Source organism: Rhinolophus sinicus, linkage group LG03 (genome assembly GCF_036562045.2).
Source record: "Rhinolophus sinicus isolate RSC01 linkage group LG03, ASM3656204v1, whole genome shotgun sequence".
Classification (NCBI taxonomy): Eukaryota; Metazoa; Chordata; class Mammalia; order Chiroptera; family Rhinolophidae; genus Rhinolophus; species Rhinolophus sinicus.
In genome coordinates, this window is record NC_133753.1 from 110,736,789 (window position 1) to 110,762,395 (window position 25,607).

Genomic DNA, 25,607 nt, shown 5'->3' on the forward strand with positions numbered 1-25,607 from the left:
TTAACAATGCCCTCTCCCACCACCCATCACTCTTCATCACCTCAATTTGTTTTATTTCTTCATACTTATCATTGTCTGCAATTACTTTCCTTTATGTGTTTGCTGGTTTATTTTCTCTCTCCCCAAACTAGAGTGTCAGTTCCATGAGGAAAGGGTCTTGTTTGTCTTGTGTGCCCCCTGTATACCCAAACCTACAATATTAATTAAATGAATGAAGGAGTGACATATATGACACTATCCCTAGATATATCCCTAGGTATGGCTAAGCGTTGACTGCCTTAGGCGGGTTTATTTCAATAAGATATACACTGTAGAAGTTCCCCCAGAGAATCACTGATGTCTAAAGTTCCACAATTTCTCCCAGCTATCAATATTAAATACAGCATTAAGGAAATACAAAATCAGATCCAACCAGATATTGTGCAATGGTACTTCAACAATGCAGAAAACTTAGAAAATTGGAAAGTGGGGAAGAGCTGCTCCCCCAGTTTCAGGGGAAGAGAATAATTACCCCATCGTTCCATGAATTAGAGAAGCCAGTACCTTGGCTTTTTTTCTTTTTTCTTACAGGATAGCACTGCTGCCAGCAGTTTGAGGCACAACCAATGTTTATGCCTCAAAGTTAAAAGGAACTTTTGTAAATAGAACTCTGAGAAAAGATAGGGTTGGGTGGGGGTGTATAAATGCTTTCTGCCAGGGAAAACCCAATCCTAGGGTGTTTTTATGCAACTACATAAAAACATTCAACTCAGACTGTGACTTCTGCCTGCAGGTAAATCTCTTTAGGAATATATTACTTACCCTGAGATGGACAACAAATCTGGATATACTTAGAGAATATGTGGTTTCTCTTTCTTTTACGTAAGGATTTATGTTAAATAAATGTCTGGGGCTTCCAACCATGGCATACGAGACATTCAATTTTAATTCCTTGAGGGTGTGGACCATGTCATTTGTTCACTCTCTGGCCTGACCTGAATCCACTGCTGTGCTGGCTGCACAGCAGATGCTAGGAATGACTATTGGACAGCAAAAAGCAAGCTGTCCTTCAAGGGCTAAGACGTCATCATAGAATGACTCTCCTTTTCCTAATCTCTAACGCCAGGAACTGCTTGTACTCATTCGGATCGAAATCAACAAGGGGGATTAGGTAACACAATGCATCTCTGCTCAGAAAAATGATTGTTTTCCTTTGGGCAAAGCTTTATATTTATTTCCCTCTCGCCTCCTCAATTTGCTTGCAGGTAAGTGCTGAGAGATTATTTCACAAACACTAGCTTTCCTTCAAAGAACTTTAAGAATTAAAAAATATATAAATATATATGTGTGTGTGTGTATATATATATATATATATATATATATATATATATATATATATATTTATATATATTTTATATAAGGAAGGTGCAACTCACAGTGGCCCATGTGGGGATTGAACCCACAACCTTGGTGTTATTACCACCACGCTCTAACCAACTGAGCTAACCAGCCGCCCCAAGAATTAAAATATTTAATTAACTAAAAGCAATCAGGGATTCTTTTTCAATTCTCAGTTCTTTCAAATTCTTTCATTTCCGCCACATTGGTGCATTACAAATAGGTGAAAAGAATATTTCATTTCATAAAAAATAAATATGTAAAAGGAAAACACCTTGAAAAAAGATTTGCAGCAAGTATGACAAATTATTAATACCTTTATTATACGAAATGATAGCTCAAATGGCTAAAATAAAACATTATATGCCAAAGAGATAAATGAGTTAAAGACTAAGAAAAGACATTTTAAAGGGGGAAATACAGCTAGAACACTATCCCACCTTGCCAGTAATCTTAATGAAGAAATTAAAAGTGTTTGTTTTTAGTCTATAAAATTATAAGTAAAATTAAATAATCTTTTCCCCATTCTTTGAAAAAAAACCAAGACATTCTTTGTTAAAACAAAATGATATTAAGAAGCTCAAGCAAACTGGGTTTCATCTACCATATCTGAAAGGGTGGGCCATGAAGTTTGGCCCGTTTTCCTTGTTCTCCATCCTTCAGGGACTTTTGAGGATGCTGGAGGGAGCGTTAGTTCTCCATGAAGCACAACTGGAAGACCACTATTTTTAATGGCATCCAGTACTGAAAGGAGACTGTGCAACAGGCATACTCCCATATTGTTGAGATTCTAATTCATGTCAACGACTTTGAAAAAGCAATCTGGAAATATGCCATGAAAATCACCGAAAATAGCTATGCCCTTTGACAACCTTTACTTCTGAGATCCTACATTGGCTATACTGCATGAAGATAATAATTTCAGCATTATTCAAGATGGTAAAATTTTAGGAAAAAAAATAAATGCATGTATTCAGTCATTCAATAAATACTTACTGAGCAAAAGACCCTGTAAAAACAAATGTTTCTATTACAGGATGAGAGGAAATAGGAATGGCTGGGGGCACAGTTTAGAAAGGCCACGAAGAAGTTCATTATGTAGTGCCTACTATGTCCTTTACTGAAGGTGACTTTTACCTTACTGGAGGACATTAATTCCTTAAACTAACTTAGTCCAGATATTACATTACCAAAGAGTACAATAAAAACTAGAAGAGAAAATATGTCAGGATGTGGCATTATAGTTGTTCTACTGGGACTCTTCAGGTAAGACCACAATGCTAATATAGGCAAAGTCTCTCCGAAGAGAATAAAGGTAAGAAACAATTATAACATTTCTCTGGGACTCCCTGTCTTAGCTATGGATCTAGGAAATCGGTAGCTATTTGAAGCACTTCTGACCAAACAAAAAGAATAAGGATGGCTTCTGCCACAAGGAGGTGGGTCAGGAGCTAGACAGGAAGTCTCTCCGTGGCAAACACCAAGCTTAAAATGAAGAAAAGCATTTTGTAAATAAGATTATCCAGTTTCACATTCTTTTCTGTGTTTATTTCCTCTGTGTAATCCCATATGTTTAATAAAGTTTTATTTAAATTCCTCCAGCCTAGTCTAAGCTGCCCTGTGGGTAAAAGAAGGATTGCATGTCCTTATTTTAGCCAAACGGAGAAGATACCCCAGCCACCATCCATGCTTTAAGCTGGAGTGATGAAGGCAAAGGTCCTGAGTGAGAGATGCCCTAGCCTAGGAGGGATGTTCCTCCAAGGCCAAGGGCAGGCCATGGGGTTCTGCTGCCCCAGCCCACACAGGGAAGCATTCTCTATCATCATTCTTCAAGGGGCTGGCATTGATTTGATTAGAGTCACTTCTTGGTAGTCTCAAGAATGTTTAGAAAATCAGAGAGTTAAAAAAATAAGCATCTCGAAATATAAATGAGACCAGAAAAAGAAAAATAACTTCTGAGGGCAAAAAACAAAGAAACCAATAAAGACAAACTTCAGGCTGTTGCAATTCTCTCTGCTAAACAAGTTTCAGAAGGGGACAATTTATCAAAAGTATGTGGAAATGATTGCTTTAGGTGGGGAGACATGTGTAAATCAAAGCAAAATTTCTTTTTACATTTAAAGCAAAACCAAACAAAAATATATTCTTATGTAACTACTTATACAAAAGAAAAAAGTAGAAAAACAAGGCTAAATCACTGTCGTGAGTTTTTGGAGAACAGCATTTTAAAAGATTATTTAATTCAATCTTGGAAGAATTGCTTTCTGTAAACATAGCATGCATCTACTTTCACAATCGGATGCAGGCTCTGTGTGCAGAAATTTTAATCAGTCTAAACACGAAGTGGACTGGATTGCAGGTCTGTCCTTTCCTGCCACCATATAAAGCACATTAGTGCATTCCTGGAAAGCTCTCCTTTTATTTTCTCTGACTTGCTTCATATTCATTTTATCTTGGGGTATTGCATATATCTTTGTAAGTCAGCTAAACTATGTTCTGGAAGAAGGTGGAGTATAACACCAAAAAAATTACTTTTTCTCTCAATACCTTTTCTTTCTGAAATTACTATTTCTCTGTGAGAATGATTACTCTTACCTTAGGTTGTTTGCAAAGGTAGCGACAAAGTTCTCCAATATATTGAAACACAGTCACATTATACTTTTTGCAGTCATTCCAAAATTGGCTTGCTGAGAATTTCTTCTTTAACACACAAGTAGCTCCTATGAGAAAAGGCAAAAAGAGGCACTAGGGAAAAATATTCCAGGGCAGAATTAACATAAAATATGCATAATGTTGCTCTGTCTAGAACACTTTTGCTCACTTTCAAGGCTTTTATAATCCGTCAGTGGCCATTTATATCAAGCTCATTTGAAAACATTAATCGTACAGTCCATATCTTGAGGCTGAGAGTGAGTAAGGTAGTGAGATAGCATCAACGAAAAAGTTCACTGATGACTGCAGAACCTAACTTTAACAACAATGTAAGTCATATGAATATGTTCTGAGGAAAATGCTAATGACTTGACTTTCATCTTTACTTACTCTGGACATCGATCATATTCTAAATATGCTATTCTATAAAATTACTTTACAGTATTTTAGACATACATGTAGTAGTAAATGACCTCTATATATTATTTCAGGACTAGCTAGGAATGGACAAATAATATCAGCATGTTTATGAGTGGAAACTACTATGTCACAAGCTCTACAAGCCAACTTATGGGGTGTCTGGGGTACATTGTTTGCAAAGATAGCCTCAGCAATTCTTTTTTAAGATTTTATTGGGGAAGGGGAACAGGACTTTATTGGGGAACAGTGTGTACTTCCAGGATTTTTTCCAAGTTAAGTTGTTGTCCTTTCAATGGTAGTTGTGGAAGGCGCAGCTCAGCTCCAGGTCCAGTTGCCTTTGTTAGCTGCAGGGGGCGCAGCCCACCATCCCTTGCAGGAGCCAAACCGGCAACCTTGTGGTTGAGAGCCCACCCTCCAACCAACTGAGCCATCCGGGAGCTCTGTGGCAGCTCAGCGCAAGGTGCCGGGTTCAATCTTAGTTGCAGGGGGCGGAGCCCACCATCCCTTGCAGGACTCGAGAAATTGAACTGGCAACTTTGTGGTTGAGAGTCCACTGGCCCATGTGAGAATCCAACCGGCAGCCTTCGGAGTTAGGAGCACGGAGCTCCAACTGCCTGAGCCATCAGGCCGGCCCAGCAATTCTTATTATGCACTTACTTTTGCAATGTGAATTTGCCACTCCTCCCTTCAAGAGATGGGGTGTATTTCCCATCTTGAATCTGGACTGGCTTGTGACTTGCTCTGATCGACCAAATAAATGCAGGTGAAAGGATCTCTGTGACTTCCAATGATAAACCTTAAGAGCGATGCAGCTTCCACATACACTCTCTTGAAAGACACGTCCCACCATTTGAAGAGATAAGGGCAGACTATTAAAGGATGAGCGACCCCATGGAGAAGGAAGCCCTGGCAACAGCCAGCTCCAACCACATGGCCATCCCAGGGCACTGCTCCTTCCATTTCAGGAATACACGGAGTATGTCATGAAATTGTATCCTTTTAATAAATGCTGTGTTATGATTTTGTAATGTGCACATAATCACTCTGAATTCTACTGGTAGAGTTTCAAACTTTAAAAACAAGAGTTCTAATTATTAGGCATTGTGAAAAATTATCATACAGAAAATGAAAACTTACCCAATTCAATACATCCACCAATTCCCAGGAGAGATCCTGAACTATGATACAGAGGAAGGGTTATATAAATAATGTCATCAGTAGTACAACCGAAAGCCCACAGTCCAAAAGAACCCTTTAAAGCCTGCAGCTGAGTAATCACAGCTGCTTTAGGGAGACCTGGAAGAAAAAGGAATACATATGTAGTAGAAATCAAGTCTAAGCTGGTACCAACTACTACCATGCTTGAGACAAACACATCAAAATATGCTTTGTAAAAGGGTCCATGCAAACGTAAGCTACTACTGTAATTAATTTCTAGAAACTTAGATCTATCCAGAAGAACTAAAACTACAAAATTACATAGAATTTGAGATACCATAAGAGCCATATCTGCTATAAAAGTGACAAAAATGACAAAAACCTGAAAATGTACATCCAAAATGAAGCAAATCACAATATAAATCTAAATTATTTTAAAGTAGAAAATTTCTAGTGAACATTCCAAGTAAGATTCTGTCTCAATTATGAGCCATTAATTTTGTCATGTTTAATATGTCCCAGAATATGATCATTATAGAATATCAGATTCCATGATACATATGTTGAAATTGTTTTATACATTCATGAAAAAATTTTAAAAGTTTTTCTTTCCAGTCTTCTATGTACAATGGGTTTCTAATTTAAAAAATTGTAATTGTAATTAGTGTATAAAAAGTTTTGCTTTTGTTACTTTGCATTTTTAGCCTAAATATTTTTCATATTGTTATAGCCCTCTGTATTATATATAACGTCAGCATAATAAATTCATCCAGTTTGTACATAACATAATATGAAATTGCCCTGTCAATGGTTGAATAGCAGTGATTTTATGATTTAAACTATATTTCTTTACCATGGAACACAACTTGTTTTTATAAAGATAAGTATCATCACTTAATTAATTTGTTAGATTAGGTAGTATTTTAGTCATATTCTGCCTGTGAGTTGATGTCTAATATTTTTAGAGAGTCTTCATGGAGAGGGCCATGTCCTAAATCTACCTCATCAATAAAGTTACTTTGATTCATAAAGTACAATGGTGACAAGTATCATTAGATGTTCCAGAGGCATGCAGAGACCAATGGCAGAGAAATCCCAGGAAGCAAGCAAATGGCAGGATCAGGTGAAGAGCAGTGGCCAGTGCAGCCGGAAGAGTCGTCTTTTACCCCGTTGTGACACAGTCTTACTCAGCCACTTGTCAAGGGGGGTTACTAACCTCAGTGGCTCTGCAAACTTACACTGCATCTGATTTGACTTTATTTCCCAATTCTAGAAACCGAGTCCTAAATTGACAATGAAGGACTTCCTTGCTGTTGTCTGCTTGTCTAAGGCTAGAGTCTAAAACACACTACTGTGCCCTGGCTCCATGCCGGGTCCTGTTACTGCCGTTTCTCCTTGGGTCTCTGCCTCTGATCCTTTACCTGTCTTGGCTCAACCTCCTTGACATGATGCTGTATCTTCCAACTGACATTTGACCCACACTTGCTGCTCTTTGTAGCTCCCAATGCATAGCTACTCAGACAACCAGCTCCATCTATTCCATACAAACTAAATCCCAATTTTTTCTCTTGTAGGCTTTCTCAGGTTTCATAATATATCCTGTGGTCCGTATCAACCGGAACTACTTATACATCCCACAGTCAACTGGGATACCATCTCACCCAGAGTAGCACACTATGTGTTCTCTGGTTCAACATATTTACTGATTCAAAGTTTTCACTGGATTTTTGGTCATGGCAGCACACAGAGCTATGAACCACAATCTACAGTGACTTCTACACACTCTTATCAGAGTGAGTCTCAAGCCAACCTTGTTGCTGCACCTGCTTTGACATTTCCACAGGATTTGTGCTCCATTTCCACTAACTAGGAGAGACTCAATCTTATACACAAAGCTGGCATTATCTTGCCTATTAGCCTAACTAAGATTTATTTATTCATTTTTTCAAAAGAAGTCTCTGGCTTTTCCTGATAGCTTGGCATCCAACAACCTGAAAGAGTTTATTGTCCTCCACATGCATACAGAACCTCTCCAACTTTTCTTGTTAAAGCCATGTATAAAGATTTAGTATATTAATATGTTTTCTAAATCTTTTAAGAGGGGACTCTAAAATGCAATTTTAACAAGGCTTCATTTATTCTCCTGGTTCTTTCCTTCTTTCAAACTTTAAAGTCCATCAACCTTTGATCACTTTTGTTTGTTCAACAAGCTTATTATCTGTTGTCTCCTTTATCAAAAGATATGACTAGCTCCCATTTGATTCTTGATAGTGCAATCGCTTTCCTTCATTCTAGAGGATCAAATATTTATGCATTTTCTTCTTCAAGAAATTCCTATCCATGCTTTTCAGTCACCGTGTTATTCCCACACTGTTCCTGATCTCATGGCAACCCAGCTTTAGAAACAATAACTTTTCAATTGGAGGTATGTCAAGAAAAGAAGGATGCTTTGTCTAGTTATTTTCCATCTGAGTGCTTATGTCACTCCTTCAAAGCACTTTAGTAAACTGATTAGCATGTTTCTTTTCTGAATTTGGTTAGCTTAAAGTGAATAATGATCTCATTAACTTATCATAAACCACCCAAGATACTCAGATTTTTTGATAAAATAAACAACAGATATGATATTGTCCAACAAACAAAAGTGATCAAAGGTTGATGGACTTTAAAGTTTGAAAGAAGGAAAGAAGCAGGGGAATAAATGAAATTTGTTAAAATTACATTTTAGAGTTCCCTCTTAAAAGATTTAGAAAGCACATTAATATATTAAAGCCCTTGAAAAGCCCAGCAGTACAGAAACCTTGGCATTTTTGTTAATGGTATTTCTCAAACTTATGTGGTCATAAAGCCCCTTTTCAATTTTCATTTCATTTCTTTGAAGTCATGAAGGGATATGGTATGGAATATGCTTTGAGAAATGCCACCTAAATGTTCTCTAAAATCCTTTGCTCTTCTAACCTTCTGCGAATTCTTGACATCAGAACTCTTCAAATATCCCCAGACATAAGTAGATAGTTGGGATGTGGTCTAGGCATGAAGGTGGGAGCGAGGCTACGTCCAGTGAATTGGGCATTAGGAGGAAGAAGGAGGAAGAAATTATATTAAGAGAAAACCAAAACAGATGAGGGGATAAATAATTTGGGGAATTCTGGGGTAATTTTTAACAAAGAGAATGAATCCATAAGATTAAAGAGAAGGAGAGACAAACAGAAATAGAGATTTAGATGATGATAGCAACTGGTTCCCAGGTGCAGTGCCGCAGGCAGTTACCTTGTTTTCCTCCTCCCACTGCTTCTAGGAGTTTTTGCATGTATGGCTGCTCTGTCTGGGCTTAAACAACCTTCCATAGACATTCTTGAGGCCGCCTAACTCAGAATGACAGACTTAGAAGTTGGCAGATTGGCAGATTGAACACATACACAGACCCTCAAGGCCAAAAAAAAAAAATGGAATTGGAGATGACAGCAACAACATTTAGAATAACAGATGGACGATTTGGTGACTGACACAGCAGACTCAAGAAGTTGAAATTTAAAGTGAAGCCTTGAGGAAAGCTGATTTATCCCCACCGAACCCCAGAAAGGCTCAGAAATTTGATTACCAGGTACCTCACAGAGTAGAAGATAAATATGGAACTATAAATGGGGAGCCTTATAGAAGTTCTGTTTAAGAAGCAACTACATCAAGGTCATAGAAAAGGGAATCTGCATAACGCATTTCTTATTCATCAAGATATCACACAATCTCCTAGGTCAGAGAGACATGAATGGTATAAAAAGTGACCGCAATCCTTTTCTTACTCAGAGACACTCTGAGTTTGTTCTTGGATCCTGGAATACAATATTTTGGTGAACTTGGGCAAACAGGACTTGGCGGTAGTAAGAGTGGTTAGGAAATATTCAATATTATCCAAAGGGCTCCCTTATAACCTGCCAAAAGGGGCTATGGGCAGACTGTTCTCCCATCATTTAACTTTTCAAAGCCTCACTTCTTTATATCACTTCCTAACTTGTACCAACACCTTTTTCATTATCAACATCATGAGATTTTTGTGTGTGTGAGAATCAAGTGATTTGTCTATTAGGTGGCATACTAATACTAATTCTCATATTACTACCATTCCAATCACTTAATTCAGCTCCGGGTTTTGAGTTGTAAAACACCAGTTTATAGTAGAGAGAGAGAAAGAGAGAGATGCCTTTTATAAAAAATGTCAATTAAATCCTTGTTGAGGCTCAAAGTGATATTGTTACACTCTGTGATAGCTTCAGAGCCATACAGCACAACATGGTCTAATTCTGTACATTGCTCTGCTCTGCTCGTCACAAGACCTCATGTTGCTCAGGATTTGAAGCTAAAAGAATACATTGATAAACTTTTCCCTGTATAATAAGATCATTCACAGACCAATTTTGGAGGAGTGTCAATAAATGCTTTTGATATTTGTTTTAAAATGCAAAAAAGAAAACAACCAAATTACAGCCCAGGTTGCTTCCTCCACACTGGCAAGAGATCTGAGATTTATTCTCTGGAAAAGATGACCCTGGAAACACCAGGAAGAGGAGGATTGAATAAAAAGGGGGAATAAGAGAAAGTCTGTCTACTCCTCCAGCTCCCTTTCGACACTTTACTAGTTTTACCCCTCAAGATTCTTGTCTGAGGAATCTGAATAGCCCGCAAGTAAAAACTGAAAGACACTGACAGTCATTCTGAATCACCCCAAGAAGTGAGCTGGACAGTGAGGCCAAGTAGTGCACAAGTCCCACGGTGGCACACGGAGCTTCTAGTCCAGAGTTGGTGTGTTTTTGTGTGTGTGTGTGTTCTGGTATCTGCATTTTAAATATTAGCTTCTAGCCAAACGTCACCAGGTGATTGAGGAAATTCTCCAGGATAGAGGCTAGAGACCAATACAAACCAAAAACAAAAGGATGTTGCAGAAAATAAAGACAAGATAGAGAGGGGAAATTTTAAAAAAACTATTGTTATTAATATTCTGAGAGATATGAGACTGTAAAGTATCAATAATACAAAAATAACATGCTACAAGAAGAGGAACATTCAGAGAATACAAGGGTTAGAAGATAAATGTCTCAAAAAAGTAAATCAAAAGGTAAGAGAAGGAAAATGGGATAGAAAAAAATTAAAAAATTAACAATTCAGTCCAGGAGGGCTGAATTCAAAAGATAAAAGATAAAAGAATAAACAACTAATCAAGTATAATAGAAAGGAGGGAATGGGGAGAAAGAATAGAAATAAAAATGAAAGAGAAAGGAATGCAAAATTAAAAAAAGTTTTTCATGTATCTGGAATCATAAGACATGAGTTTCTAAACTAAAAAGTCCTGTAAATTTCTCAGTAAAATGGATGAATAAGACCAGTCCCAGTATAAGCCATCATGATGTTACAGATTACTGAAAACTCATAAAAAATTCTAAAAATCCCCAAGAGAAAGAAAGAAAAACAACACCAGTTTGCATAGGATAATAAATCAGAAAGAAAAAGACTTTTCAATATATATACCGAAAATCAGAAAGTAGTAAAGCACAGAAAAAGCAGAGAACCATATGATTTCACTGATATGTGGTATATAAAACTGAAAACAACAAAAGAACAACACAAACAAATGAAGGAACTAAAACTGATAGACACAGACAATAGCTGAGGGGTTACTAAAGGGTAAAGGGTGAGGGGGCTCTAGAAGAGGGTAAACGGGATCAAATATATGGTGATGGAAGGAGAACTGACTCTGTGTGGTGAACACATAGTGTGAGATAAAGATGACATGTTACAGAATTGTACACTTTGAAATCTGTGTAACTTTACTAACAATTGTCGCCCCAATAAACTTTAATTAAAAAAAATAAAATAATAGAGCAATGTCTTTAAATCCCTGCACAAAAATTATTTCTAACTTATAATTCTATACAAATAAGTGTAATGGTAGAAAAAAAGACATTTTCAAACATGTGAGGACTTAAATTTACCCCCTAAATACTCTTTATCAGACAGCTACTGAAAGCAGGGCAATGATAAAATGAAAAGTAAACCGAGGAAACAAACTTAGGATCTAGGAATTAGGGGACCAGAAAAAAGAAGAGTTGAAGGGAATTCCCAGGAAGATGGTGAAGAATGATCCCAAGAGAACAACTGGTCAAGACTGAAATGGAGGGAGGAAGGGAAAGAGGTGACCAAAAACATGGGCTTGACAAAGTATAGGCCATCTTTTCAACATCAAAGGTGAGTTACCTTTTTGACAAAGGGATGAATATGAACCAGTTACAAGTGTATAGAAAACTAAGCAAGCAAATGCACAAACAAAACAATGGCTAATTCCAGGTTGGAGGGAGTTTTAGGTGAAAAGAAATAAATGTACTTTTGTTATACTATAGGGCTCAGTTAGAAGCAGTGTTTAGTAAGTTATGGTGCTAATACCAACCAAACCAAAATTTATGATGGAACAATATTAGTGTGATGCTGGGGAGAAAAAGTGCCTGAACGAAAGAGAAAGAAATGAGTGGAGGGAGAGAATGGTGATGAAAGAAGACAAAATCCTCATCTTCCATTGTGGAAAATCAGTAGATAGTTTTTAGTATATACTTATGAAGTATCTGTAAGATACTGATTCTATTTAGACATATGGGGATGATTAGAGAAAGAAAGATCTAAAATTACTAAATGTGGTTGGTTTTGGGAAGGAGAAATGGGGGCGGGGGAGAAGCAAGGTGTTTTTCTTTAAAATTAGAATTTTTTTTACCTCTGTGCCGTATAACTTTAACATAAATAAATATGAAATGAAAAAATAGTAATGCTTCTGATTTCAGCTTACTGTGCAAATGTATAAAACACTCTGGTTTTAATCTTGAAGAACAAAAGCTGATAACAGTCTGCTCCAGGCTGTTCTCTTTGGGGTGGGGAGAAGGGGCAGTGGTGAAGATTGCTCTGAAGACCAGAGTCACTTTCTAATTTTCACGGGAAATCAGCCATAAAGACAAACTGGTTAAGTACGTTCTGTTGGAAGTTTTCAAAGCTTATCATTTGTAAAATTTTATTTGTTGTTTTCCAAGTTCAAAGCCTGACTAAATTTATGCTAACAACTTGATACGTATTAGCATTTTCCTGTTCATTTATCAAAGCTCTTCTAAACATAGTAAAAATATAGTCTACTCTCTAGTTTAAAAGAGAGCATTGTTAGACTCCAAATAGAAAAATAAAAAAAGAAGGAAGAAAAGGAAAGAAGAGAAAAAGAAAAAAGTAAGACAATTTTACTCATACAATAGTAGTTCTGCTTACAATACTACCTGTGCACAAGAAATCAGTATCAGCATATTTTCAATATGTCCACTTCAAACTGTCAGTTACCTTCAAACTAGTTAAAAAAGCTTATTCAGCCTACTATAAATATCATTCAGTTTTTTCTAAGACTCAATTAAGTTTAACATTTCTTTTGACTTCTTAGGCAGTTGTGTGTGTGTGTGTGTGTGTGTGTGTGTTATCATTTAACTAAAAAAGGGAAAGTTTAGTTACTTGATTCTATTTTGTATTTTCTCCCAAACCTGTAATACCTTCAAGATTTCCTGTTTGTCACGTGTTCCAATCACCCTAAGGAAAAACGGGAGAGCCAGCGACAGGTGCTTAAATTGAAGCTACAACTGGATAGCATTTAGGATTTAACATTTTACCCAAGAATATAGAAAACTTTTAAAGTAGACTAATGAATTTTTTAATCCAGCAGGATGATTAGACACTATTTAAACTAATCTCTTCATTTTATAAATCAGGAGTCTAAGGAACAGAGTAGTAAACTAGCGAAGACCTTCGCAAAGAAGATGGCCAAATGTCATGCTCTAAGCACCAGGGCTGCTGGTCCTACCAAACTTGAAGACAATGGCTGTGTGAGTGAACATGGTGACTTGCCAAGTTCAAGCTAAACCAAGTTAAGGCCCAAGCTGCCACTCATGGCAGCAAGTTGCCTGACACTCTTGCTTTCTAAGTTTTAAGAAGAAATGAATCATACCTGTTGTTCCAGAGGTAAAAATATAAAGATAAGAAGACTTGAAGTTTGTGGCAACATCATGGCTGCGTGGCACCGGCTTGTCAGATGCTGTGCTCAGTTTTTCTTTAAGTGAAATTACACCATGTGGGACAGAATCTTTCATCCCCCAAACACTGATATCTTCTGGGAGGCTGGGAAGGATTTCTTCTATAGTTTCGAGCAAATCTAAAAACCAGACGATTAGGAATAGGTAAACAAAACATAAATCTCAAACAATTCGCCCTGTATTTTCTTTTGCATGTTGGAACAGGGATAAAATGTAAATACGATGCTGATTTCCTTTTCATGTTGGATAAGTAATATCAAAGCCATTTTATGACTCTGTTTCAACAGGACCACAGAAAGGGAAATCTGGTTATCACCTGATTTAACCAATGCAAGTAGGCCAATTCAAATTGAATTATGGAGACTCCATTATCCAGATTATGTTTTTTCCCAAATTTTAAATACAACTATTTTTTAAAGTATTTTTTGTTGGAGAATATTGGGGAACAGTGTATTTTTCCAGGATCCATCAGCTGCAAGTCAAGTCATTGTTTTCAATCTAGCTGTGGAGGTCGTACCTCACTGGCCCACATGGGAATTGAACCGGCGACCTGGGTGTTATAAGCACTGCGCTCTAACCAACTGAGCCAACCAGCCGCCCCATGAAACTATTTTTATATTCTGCTTTAAATCTAAGTTCAGGATACTGCACTAAACGTTGTCCTTGAAATACAACTCAGTAGCTCATTATTCCAAAAAGCCATCTACCTGACACTGTTTAGTTCTACTTTAATGCAATACATTCAGGAGAATCCCCTGACAACTCAGGAATCACAAAGTCATTATGTCTTAGAGATAATTTCAGAGCCAAAAGTGAAATGAGGAGATTGAGAGATGCTACTGGTCTTTTGGAGTTAATGCTACATGTCTTTGGTGAGACATGCCAAAGATTGCCAGCAACCACCAGAAGCTCGGAAGAGGTGAGGAAAGATTCTTTCTTAGATCATTGAGAGAGGAGCATAGCCCTATAGACACTTTTATTTTGGACTTTTAGCCCCCCAGAACTGTGAGGGGATAAATTTCTGTTGTTTTAAGCTACCTCATTGGTGGTCCTTTATTACAGCAGCCCTAGGAGACTAATACAGCAAGGTCACAGTTGGTGGACAGTAAAACTGGTTTTAGTCTAACCGAAGTCTAACTGTAAAATGTATACATTACCTCATAAAAGAAATCAATGATAAAAAAAAAGTTATTAAATGTAAAAATTACCCTGGTCAGAATGCTCAACTACATGTAAATATGGACCTTTCCATCTAAACAATGATATTTTTTTGTAATTATTTAACAAAACTTAAAAAATAACCACAAGATATAGTCTGCTTTGAAGCTGACGCCAGGGTGCTGCATCAAACATTTTCCTGGGAACGTGAATCAGCATCTGGTTATCTCAGAAAGCCATCTGTTAGTCACTGTTTAGTTCCACTAGAAAACAACACATTGGAGAAAAATCATGATTTACTTCCTCAAAATCTATAATCCAGATTGACCACAGACAGGCAGCAAGAGAAATGCGTCACATGGGACTAGGCAGTCCACAAATAAAGCAAGAAAACGAAGGAAACAGAAAATGGTAAGGAGTTGATATGTCAGGGGTAGAAGGCAGATTGGGACTTGAAATTTTTCGAGTTCATTTTTTATTTCTGTGAGAAATCCAAATAATGCAAATGGTAAGAGTCCAGAGAAAATATCTAGTTCTACTGAGCACACGCAGCAAGCTGCTGTCTACAGATTGCTTTGGTAAAAAGGAGTAGTGAAAAAGCAGAAGGAATAATGCTGAGGGAAGGACAAGTCATAAATAAATGAAAAAGCAAGACAAGCAAATGATTTAAATTGTCTATTTTCTTTTAACTTTTAGTACTAGATTTTGTTTTAATGACTCTATCTGGCACTTTGCATGCAAAAGTACAAGTCTCTGAACTGACTCATTTCATTACCTTAATTTCAAATTTCTCATCTGGAATTGTGAATTAACACCATAAACTCTTTTTTTTTTTTTTTTTTTTTTTTTTTTTTAACACCATAAACTTTTATATGTTCTTAGTGATATGTATGTCTGAATTGGCAAAAGAAAGTTACAGTATGATTAATTCTGGCCCAAAATCTTTGTTGGAATTGTGGAGTCTAAAGAAACAGTCAGCATTTACAAAAAGTGATGACTCTTACAAGAAAAAAAAAAGTGAGTGGATTCCTAAGAATGAGAGGAGACACAATTTAATTTCCTTCAATTTAATTTTAAATTGACTTAGCTGAGACATTTAGAATTTTCAAGTAGAATTTTATCTAACAAAATTATTTATTCAATAGTGGTAGGAAATGTGGGTGAGGACAGTGAAAGTTGAAATTTAAAAAGTGAAAAGTCATGTAGGGGATAAAGAGTCATTATTTACTTATCACTGTCAATCTTTCCTAATAAGATGAAAAGTTTTACAGTCACTTTGAAAGTAAATTCTGAATATTAAGTCCTGACACAAACTAGCATTTGTTTAAATACTTCAGGGAAACTTGGCTGTATTTCACGAAGGTTTACTTGTTAGTGATATGTACTGCCATTGAAATCTGTAGAACTGTAAGTGCCTCAAAAGAACGATGTGTGTCCTCCATCCTTTGGCTGACTGCACCTGGCACACACACCGTAGGGGCTGGACAGACACCTGGTTGTGGAAATGACTCTGCCCATGGGATCCACTATAGTTGCAGGTCTTGACAGTAAAGTACCTTAAGAAAATGAGACAGCTGAATATTCTATAACCTTTAACAGAGTCTACAGTACAGGAGAAGCCTCAATCTCTCTTTTCAAAGCAACAGGTTCTTCCAAGAAATATATTGTTTCTTGCATATGCAAGCCACTGTGTTAGGTGTGTTTGCAAGCAGAAAAACAGACACATTATGCTCCCTCCTTACAATCCTTTAGCACTTTTTGTACAAATTAATTTATTTTTTTCTGTATCATTATAGTATCTCTTATTCAAATTTCTGAGACTATAAAGTTACTGAGGAAGAATATACTATATCCCTCTAAAATGCCATTAGTGTGAATTATGTTATCATACTGCATTAAAAACTCTTTAAAATATCCTATTAATACTGTACATAAAACCAGCTAATGTTTTCAAAGGTATTGCTTGTAGTTCTTAATACATTGGCAAACATTTAAACTTCTATGCATTAGTAAAACTAATATGATACTCAATTACAAATGGTCAATTTGAGTTTTCCATACTGCAAAGCAATATTCACACAGAATCCAAAGTGAAATAAATGATAGATCTCACCACATACTTGTAACTACCATCCACCCTGCTACTTAGAGCAGCTCCACAGGTTTTTCATAGGATGCATGGGCAGAAAACTGACGCATAAATAAGAAAAGTCCTAAAGCAATTCATATTGTGATGTAGATACTAATACTTCATATTAGTCCAGAAACTCATTTCATGAATAATATCAGCTTTTTTTAAACAAATATTATTTTATTAATTATCACTAGAACCCTAGAAAGTGCATAGGAGCACTAGTCTTTCAATTGTGGTTACATTTTCTTCCCTGAAACAATTTTACTAACTGCCCTGAATATATGCACACAGGTTTGTTAGTGGGTTTATGTGTTTTCACTCTCAGCTGTCCTCACATCTTTTGGGGAACAGAAAGGCAAAATTGTGCAAGAAAATAAAAAGCGTAACAGTTCATTTGACATTATTTCCAACACATCTCCTATTGCCAATGAATAATTATTACTCAAATAGGGCCACGATGGTATGATGTACTTGGTTTACTATTTTTCAGTAAGTGAATGATATATTTTTCAAAAGGCAATTCCAAGGTGACATTTCTGCAAGATTCAGACCCCATCAGAGCTCTCTGCCACGTGTTCTTGGTTATAAATGGAACAATCCTCTTGACCAGAGAAGAGCTAACCATCTAGCTCCTAACTTGTGCCTGACAGCATGTCAGCCCTGGCCTTTGGGGTTGGGAAGTAGATATGACTGTTCTGTCACTGGGGGAAGACAGGACGGCTGCTTAAAACCAGGTCTCTCAGGTCACGTGACATGTGCCTGGCTCTCCCTCCGTACAGCCCTCTGCCCACAGCAAATCCCAAATAAGGAGACTCGGGCAAAGACTGATGTCATACTTTGCATATATGTCTCTGCCACCATGCAATTAAAAATAATTATGGTGACCATTTATTGAATATACACTGTGGTCCAGGCATCTGTGTCCTTTACGTGTAAGTCACAGAAAACCCAATGATATTCCTGATTATCTGCTATGTGTTAGCAATCTCAGTTAATGGCACAGTTAGGATTCAAGCCCATGTTCACCTGACTCTAAGATGTGTATTTCTCCCATTCAGCCATACGACTTGCCTGAGGGGGCACAACCTTCCTTTAATTTGTTTTTGCTCCTGCCATTATTGAAGCATCATTCTCTTACAGCAAACACACGTTCAGCAAATACTGAAAATAAGAACCCCTAGGTCAGTGCCCCCACAATCAGTAAAGAATAAGCCATGCATTGTCAGTGCTTAGCACAGTGCCCTTTCCGGCTAATAAACCATGAAGCCACTTAAACTTCCTGTCAAAATCAGGTTTTTCTTTTGGAATGGAGGTAATCCTTGACCTAGCTGAGTCTGAAATGGAAAAAAAGGCAAAACAACTATCCATTCTACTAACGTAAGTAAAAATATAGAATTCCCTAAAAATTAAAATCGATATATGTCAGAATATCATAGTACATGACTGAATAACAAAATTCACATAAGCCATGTATTTTATCTATCTGAATACATATTGTATTCTATAAAATGTAAAGGGTCTTTATTTTTCCTCTAGCTCTTCTTCTTGGTCTTTAAAAAGCAGATGCCTTTATGGCTGAAAGTCATTTGGAGAATTACAATGGCTCGTTTGTTAACTGGAACATTTGCTCTGCACAGCCTGAATGAACAGTTCATGAAAAAACTAACAGAGCAAGGCTGCATGCATTACTCTAAGTACATTGAACTGACACAAGGTTTTTACTTCTTGTGAACAGAAATCCAAAACCCTTGTAAATATGTTGACACACAAAATATTATTGAATCTAAAGTAAAAGTGTTCAGCATAATATGAACATAATCTTTCTTAGTTATTTATGTATAATTAAAACGATTTAATATGTGGTATATTGACAGAGGAGAGAGAGCAAAATATGTACATGCAAGTAAATCTGAAATTCTGTGGATGCTCAGTGTGTCTAAAACACTGTACTTCTAGGGCAGGGGTGTCCAAACTGAGGCCCGCGGGCCAACTGTGGCCCGTGATCCATTGTTAATTGGCCCGCAGCACAGTCCAAAAATATATTTAGTTTACTTAAATAAACTAGGTGAGGCAATACGTACTTCACCTCGAGTGAGTGGCCCGGCTGTTTGTGTATTTTACCGCATATGGCCCTTGGTGAAAACTGTTGAAAAAAGTTTGGACACCTCTGTTCTAGTGTGTCATGATTCTAGCACTTATTTTATTGGTATAAAATAATACAACAAAGAAGTTCTGTTGATCTATCTACTCTCAAAATCAGTTACCAAATGGACAATCAAGGGACAATTTATTAGCAAAACTTAGTAAGTAAATAAAGTTACCGAACGCCCACACGTACCTCATAGTTTTTTGTTAGGTCATTCATTCATTCATCCATCCATCCATCCAGGCAATAAATATTTATTGAGCATCTTCTTTGTGCTAAACTCTGAGAATTTATCAGTGAACAAAACAAACGTCCTCAGCTCAAACAGCTGACATCCGAGTTCTTGTCCTATTTCTCAAAGCCACACAAATATCTACGTCTGTGAATTGGCTAATAAAACTTTACCGTTCCATTGGGGTGCTGTGAATAGCCATAGTACACCTGAGGCAGGATGTCTTAGTGTAAAAGGTGCTGAAAGAAAGTAGATGGACAGATGGAAGGTGAGAGAGAGGGAAGGAAAAGGAGCAGGTGAGGGGGTTGGTAAGGAAAGGGGAAGGGTAGGTAAAAGAGGGAATGAACAGGAACAGAAAGGAGAACAAAGACAATCGTTCACCCAGCACACTTTTATGCTTTAGCATCAGTAAATGCAGGCTACATCCTCACACTGCCTCTCCTAGACATATAAGCTAGAGGAGAGTCTGTGCCCACTTTAACCAGGCTGCCCTCAGCTTTTACAGGAGGCTACAGCTGTGATGTGGCTCACATAAGATAACACGTATAAACCACTTTGTAATGTATATAGTAGTTTTAAAATGGAGGGGGTTGTTATTATTATGGCTCAATACGTCAAAGGATATAATTACATAGACTTTTAAAAATGATATACACGCATCACAACATATTCTGTTTGTGCTAAGTAAAGAGAAACGAACACACAGGCAGTTGACAATCTTGGCACAGGCAGTGTTAGCAATATCAGAGTTGAAATATCACGGGGAAAGGAGTAGGTTTAATCTAAGACTATTTAATTTTCAGTAAGTGCTGAAATTTTCCGGGGAAATTTTGGATGCCACTCGACATTCCATCAAAACCAAACTACACAGATACAAAACTTCTTTGCAAGTCTTTTTGAGTCTTCAGACTATGAGAGAAAGGAATACTAATTTTATAAATATTTTAATTTTTATAGTTATTTGTGTATTAAAAGACTGATGTCTTAATATTGGCAACTTTTACTTTACTATTTTTATATAACTGGAATGCATGTTTGATCATAAGGGGATTGACACTCTCAGAAACAATTGGACTATATATAGTCTCACACCAGAGACCAGGTTTTGACTCTTTGCTCTGAAACCTACTAGGTTGTGTCACCTTTGACACCCTAGATGAATTTCTTTCCCTCTCAGTCTTCAAAATATAGCTCTGTATCTGCCTCACAGAATCACTGAGAATGCCTTTTACATAATCAGTCTTGAGTAAATGGCAACTGTTAATATTTTTGTTAATGACAATAACAGCAGAAATACCATTTGCTGGGGACTTAGCTGATAACTTTTCCTTTGGCTTGTTCCTGGAGACACTTAGCAGTCACCTGCCACGATTGAAACTTCACCTATCACCATGGACATTATGTGTCCCCTCTGTTAAACCTTTCTGAAACTGGTTCTATACAACTTCTGAAAAATAAAATTTTGCTAAAGCATGCCAAAGTAAAGTGTTCAAAGTCTTATTCCAAACAAAAGTCCTTACTAGTCTTTTTTATACCTAACATCAAATTAAGTTGTAGCAGCAAAATCCAAAGGAGATCCCTTATTAATCTCGGATGATTCTATCACAATAATAATAGCAGTTATTTCAGGATCTAGTTAGTACATACCAGGCACTCAGCCAGCCACTGTACTAAAGCTATGCCATTTCATTTTCAGAGTTAACACTGTGAAGTAGATGGTATTATCACCATTTTACAATGAAGTAAAGTGAGCCCAGGGCAACTGATCTTATCTTCCACCACACAGTTGAGAAATGGCAGACTATAAATGAAATCCAGGTCTGTCAGGCTTATCTCTGTCTAAACCACTTGACTCGTCTTGCCATCTCAATGTACTCACCCTGGGGATATGATTTAACTGTACACCTCCATCAGAAACATTCAATGAAATTTAAAGTTGTAAAAACTATATGTATATATTGTTCACTGATTAGACTCAAGATACCAAGAATACAGTATAAGTATTTCAGGGTAAGAGGCTCAAATACAGAAAAGTGACTTTGATGTAAGCTATATCTTATTTTTAAAAAAGCTAGTAATTAAACAAAATAGAATTGTCCCATCTTTGAAAAACATGTAATTTCTATACTTTGGAGGTATGCTAAAAAGAACTGTTAGTAAGACTGAAGGTTGATTTCTCCAGCTATCTACTTACTGAGCAAATTGACTACATTGTTTTGGCTTTTATATATAAAAAAATGACTGTTATTGTTAAAAACAAGGAAACAATGAAATTAGTTATCGGCAAGCGATGGGAAAGCAGGCACAAGTAAATCTACGAAATTAATTGGTCCTAATTAAGCAACAACTCAGTCAACAGCAAACTTTGAATACTCTATTTTGAGAGGTAACCATCCTGTGCATGTTAAGAGAGCCTCAGGAGACTGGCTATGGATGGTTCTCAGGTTGGCCTCAACATCTTGGCCACAGAAATCTTTTCAGGGATACCGTGGCCCTCTCAGTTTGCTTTTCTAAAGGAAATTGATGGCTTTATCCATTTTTAGCACAATTTGAGTTTTAGATTTGCTCCCAAACCTGTAATCTAAATTAGAATGAGCAATAATATGGGAAGTGGAATAAAATGTCAGAGTATATCCAGAGATGAACTGTGGTCACATGATCACTTGTCCCTGCACAAGTGGTAAACGTTGCTTCACCATGTTATCCAAATTCTGTGTGATTCACTTATCCTACTTATGGCTATAGTTCCGAGAATAACTATCATTTTTCATACTTCAATTTTGCTTTGTAATTGCAACCCATCTTCCTAAGTACTTTGTTAATTAGGCCTCTAACTAAAAGACTTTTCTTCATAGTTCAGTGTCAATATGTGTATCCAAAATCTAACTCCAAGGGTGGGGGTTGGGGGCAGAAGGTTAGAACTTACTGAAGGAAAGAAATGGTGGACAGATCCCGCAGGGGAAGAGAGAGAAAGAAGCCTATAGAATCTGCCAAGAACCCGCCCACTGGCTGGTATGTGGGAGCCCAACCTTGCTAGGCAAATCCTAGCTTGCAGGAGGTACAAAATAAGAGCAGACATGTAGATAGGAATTCATGTACTTGAGATGAAACACACCGGGGGTATTAAAAAAAGTGTATACACATGACTTGTATTCATCTTTTGTTATCAGTATATATTTTCTTTTCTTAAGATGTGTATACATTTTATTTTGGCACCCTCTGTATTTGTTCTGTAAATGGAGTCAACCCTGATAGTGTTACTATTAGAAGCAGGTCGATATTCTGCAATGAAATCAAGATAACTTTCCTACTCATCAAATAATTTTGTCAGATCTGATAAAACTTAGCACTGACAGTTTTACCTCTCTGTTCTTGCACTCAATGAAGCTGTCCATAGCAGTGAAATTGCCCCTTCCCAAAATAGTTAGAAGCAGAGAGTTCATAAAAATTTTCTGAAGCTGTCTTGATATTTATTAATCTACATCAGAGTGATTGGAAAGGGGTTATTAAAACACCAGTCACAGAACTGTAAAATTATAGAATTTGTAAAATTATTTTGCAACATGCACCCTTTATCACAGGCCCAAAGTATTAGTTGTGCACTGTTCTAACAAAAAAAGGAGGTGGGGAACCGGCAGGGCTGACATTCTGCAGAAGCTGCCCAGACTCCATACTCTACCTGCGCCCACGACCAGAGCCCTAGGTTCACAGCTGCGGATGCAATGCAGGAGCGAGTTGGAGCGGATGTTGGAGTTGAGGAAGGCCACCACGCAGCCCAGCTTGGCCAGGCCGAACCACACGTGGACGAAGTCAGGCTCGTTGCTCATCAGCAGAGCCACGGTATCCCCCCTTTTCAGCTCGGAATGGTTCAGGAAGACATGGGCCACTCTGCTACTTCTTTTGTCCACGTCTTCATAGGTGTAGATATCTCCCTCGTAGATGATGAAAGGTTTCTGGGGCTGCTTCTTGGCGTGGCTCAGGAATTTATCCAGGACAGTGACCAGCTTCCCTTTCCGACTGTACAGCTTCATCCGAATGCCACAGTGTACCACCTTCACAAGGTACCAGAAGTCGTCCCAGAAGTAAGGGAACAGGAGTTTCTGCAGGAAGTGCAGTAAGACCATTCCAGCCCCTAGTCCTGTTAGCCATGATAGGTACATGGGGGCCCCCGGGCCAGGAGGCAGCTCTGATCCCAGCCCCGTCAGTGTCCTCTAGGCGCAGGTCTCCGCAGGTCCTCAGAGCCCAGGGCTGGCACCTGCAGTTCACTAGCCTTTCCCGGGAGAGAAGGGGATCTTGCGAAACAGAATCAGAAGTTTTCAAACAAGAGGTTGCTCAGAGGAAGGGATGCTGGGGATAAGGCTTTGTACACCTGGCGGCTAAGTAGATAGCGTGCGGTTCTGGCGCGAAACCAACGCAGGGAGCTGCGGCGCCCTCGCCTCGGGAGCCCCGACGGCGGGATCTCCCGCAGTTTCCAGCTCTTTCCGCGGGCGGGCTGGGTCAGTGCCCCGCGCCTCTGCGGCCCTAAACGAGCCCAAGCCCCTCAGCAGAGGTAGGTCCTGGGGCAGATGCTCTCCTTCTCGGGGTAGTCTTTCCGGCCGCTGCGACTTGGAGGCTGAATTGGAGCCAAGAAAAGCTGGGATGGCGGCGGCTGAGAAATCAGAGGCTTTCGGTCTTGATTCGCTAGACTCTGTGGAGGGTCTCGGGGCCACGCCTCCGCCCGGTGTGTCCCCAAGGCCAGTGGGATCTCCGACCGGCAGCGCCGCCCTCGCTGCGCTCCGCGCTCCCCTCGGACACACCTGTCCCGGCGAAGCGCTCCCAGGTGACCACTGAGCCCGCTGGATAGAGCTGCCTCCTATCCTGGCCCCAGCTCCCCTCCGCGTACCCTTGGGGCTGGTCTCCTTCGAACTGCAGCGGGGGTGTCGTTCGCCTACCTCCGGCCTCCAGGCCCCGGGCCAACCGCAGCTCCGATTGCTGGGTCGCTGGAACAGCTCGCCCCCCACACCCGCGGGCTCCTCCCTTGGCTCTTGTCCCGCCACCCCCGCTCGGCTGGTGTGCTGAGACAACAGCCGAGACAAGGGCCTCTGGAGGAGAAGCGGACAGTCCCAGGGCAGAAAGCCACGTACGCCCGAAAGCATAGCATGAAGTCGAGGGGACCAGGCTGCTGGAAGTGGGTCACGGTTTTTCATTTATTAAACCGATAAAGAATTAAGGGAACTAAACGATTACAGAAAACAAAAAGAGAGAGAGAGAGAGAGAGAGAGAGAGAGAGAGAGAGAGAGAGAGAGAGGAATTGGACAGCCAAGGAATATATTTGAATTCTTTGTTCATAAAACACCACAAAATTGATTTGTTCTACAAAAAGTATTTTTGAAAACATATTAATACATTGGTATTGACATTTATATTGGAATTCCAGAGTGCCTAGACAGTGTTTTTCACAAAATGTCCAAAAATATTGATTGATTTGGGAGCTTTTCCATCTCTACATCATATTTTTAAAGAAGTATAAAGTACTGACTATTCTCTGTACTTAAAAATAACAAAACATTGTTTTTAGTTATATTATTTAAAAAATTATCCAGACTTCAAACTAAGGATTCTAAAAGGGGGAGAGAGTGGAGAGGAAATAGGTAATTGCAAAGAATAACAATAACGTTTTATACAAAGACAAAATTTTATTGAAGATAAAAAACTGAGGGGTATTTAATTACACATTCCCCCACCACCACCGCAGACACTATCGTTCCAGCTCTCTGCTTTTAAGAAGTATGCATAAATGCTTAATTATACGTATTGAAATGATTACAAAGCCTCACTTTATCTGGCTTCTGCTTCTTCTGTCTTATATTCCGCAGCTGAGGTCTAGCTAACCTCCGATTTCCTAATACAGAAAAAACTGATAACCCCAAAGACAGACTCTGGTTTATTAATCTGAAAATGATTACTTAAAGTCACAGTGAAGAGCCCAGAAGTAAGAAAGGCTCTTAAAACGCTTTTGTGTTGATGAAGGAAACACTTTCTGAATTTACTCAGAAGCCCTGGTCTTTTCAATTCAGAAACATCTTTTCAGTTAAAAGAAAAAGTATTAGTATCAAGTAGTTTACAACTGGGGGTATCAGTTTACAACATGAAAAGTATGTTTGAAATTCTCTCCTTTTCATTCCTAGCTCTAGTCTGATTCAGTCACCTCCTAGAAAACAATATTTGAAGCAGAAAATAGAAACTGGAGCA

General features: G+C 38.3%; 1 protein-coding gene across 1 annotated transcript in view; it reads right to left on the reverse strand.

Annotated features, from left to right (window-relative positions):
• The window catches only part of SLC27A6 (solute carrier family 27 member 6), a 58,283-nt gene extending 34,747 nt beyond the window's left edge, over positions 1 to 23,536 (reverse strand). Inside the window, exons 1-4 of the mRNA XM_074328538.1 lie at positions 23,056 to 23,536; positions 13,622 to 13,825; positions 5,587 to 5,745; positions 3,973 to 4,097 (exon numbers count right to left, since the gene is read on the reverse strand). Of these exons, the coding sequence (XP_074184639.1) occupies positions 3,973 to 4,097; positions 5,587 to 5,745; positions 13,622 to 13,825; positions 23,056 to 23,536 (969 nt within the window). The remainder of the gene's footprint in view (positions 1 to 3,972; positions 4,098 to 5,586; positions 5,746 to 13,621; positions 13,826 to 23,055) is intronic.
• Between the last annotated feature and the right edge of the window lie 2,071 nt (positions 23,537 to 25,607).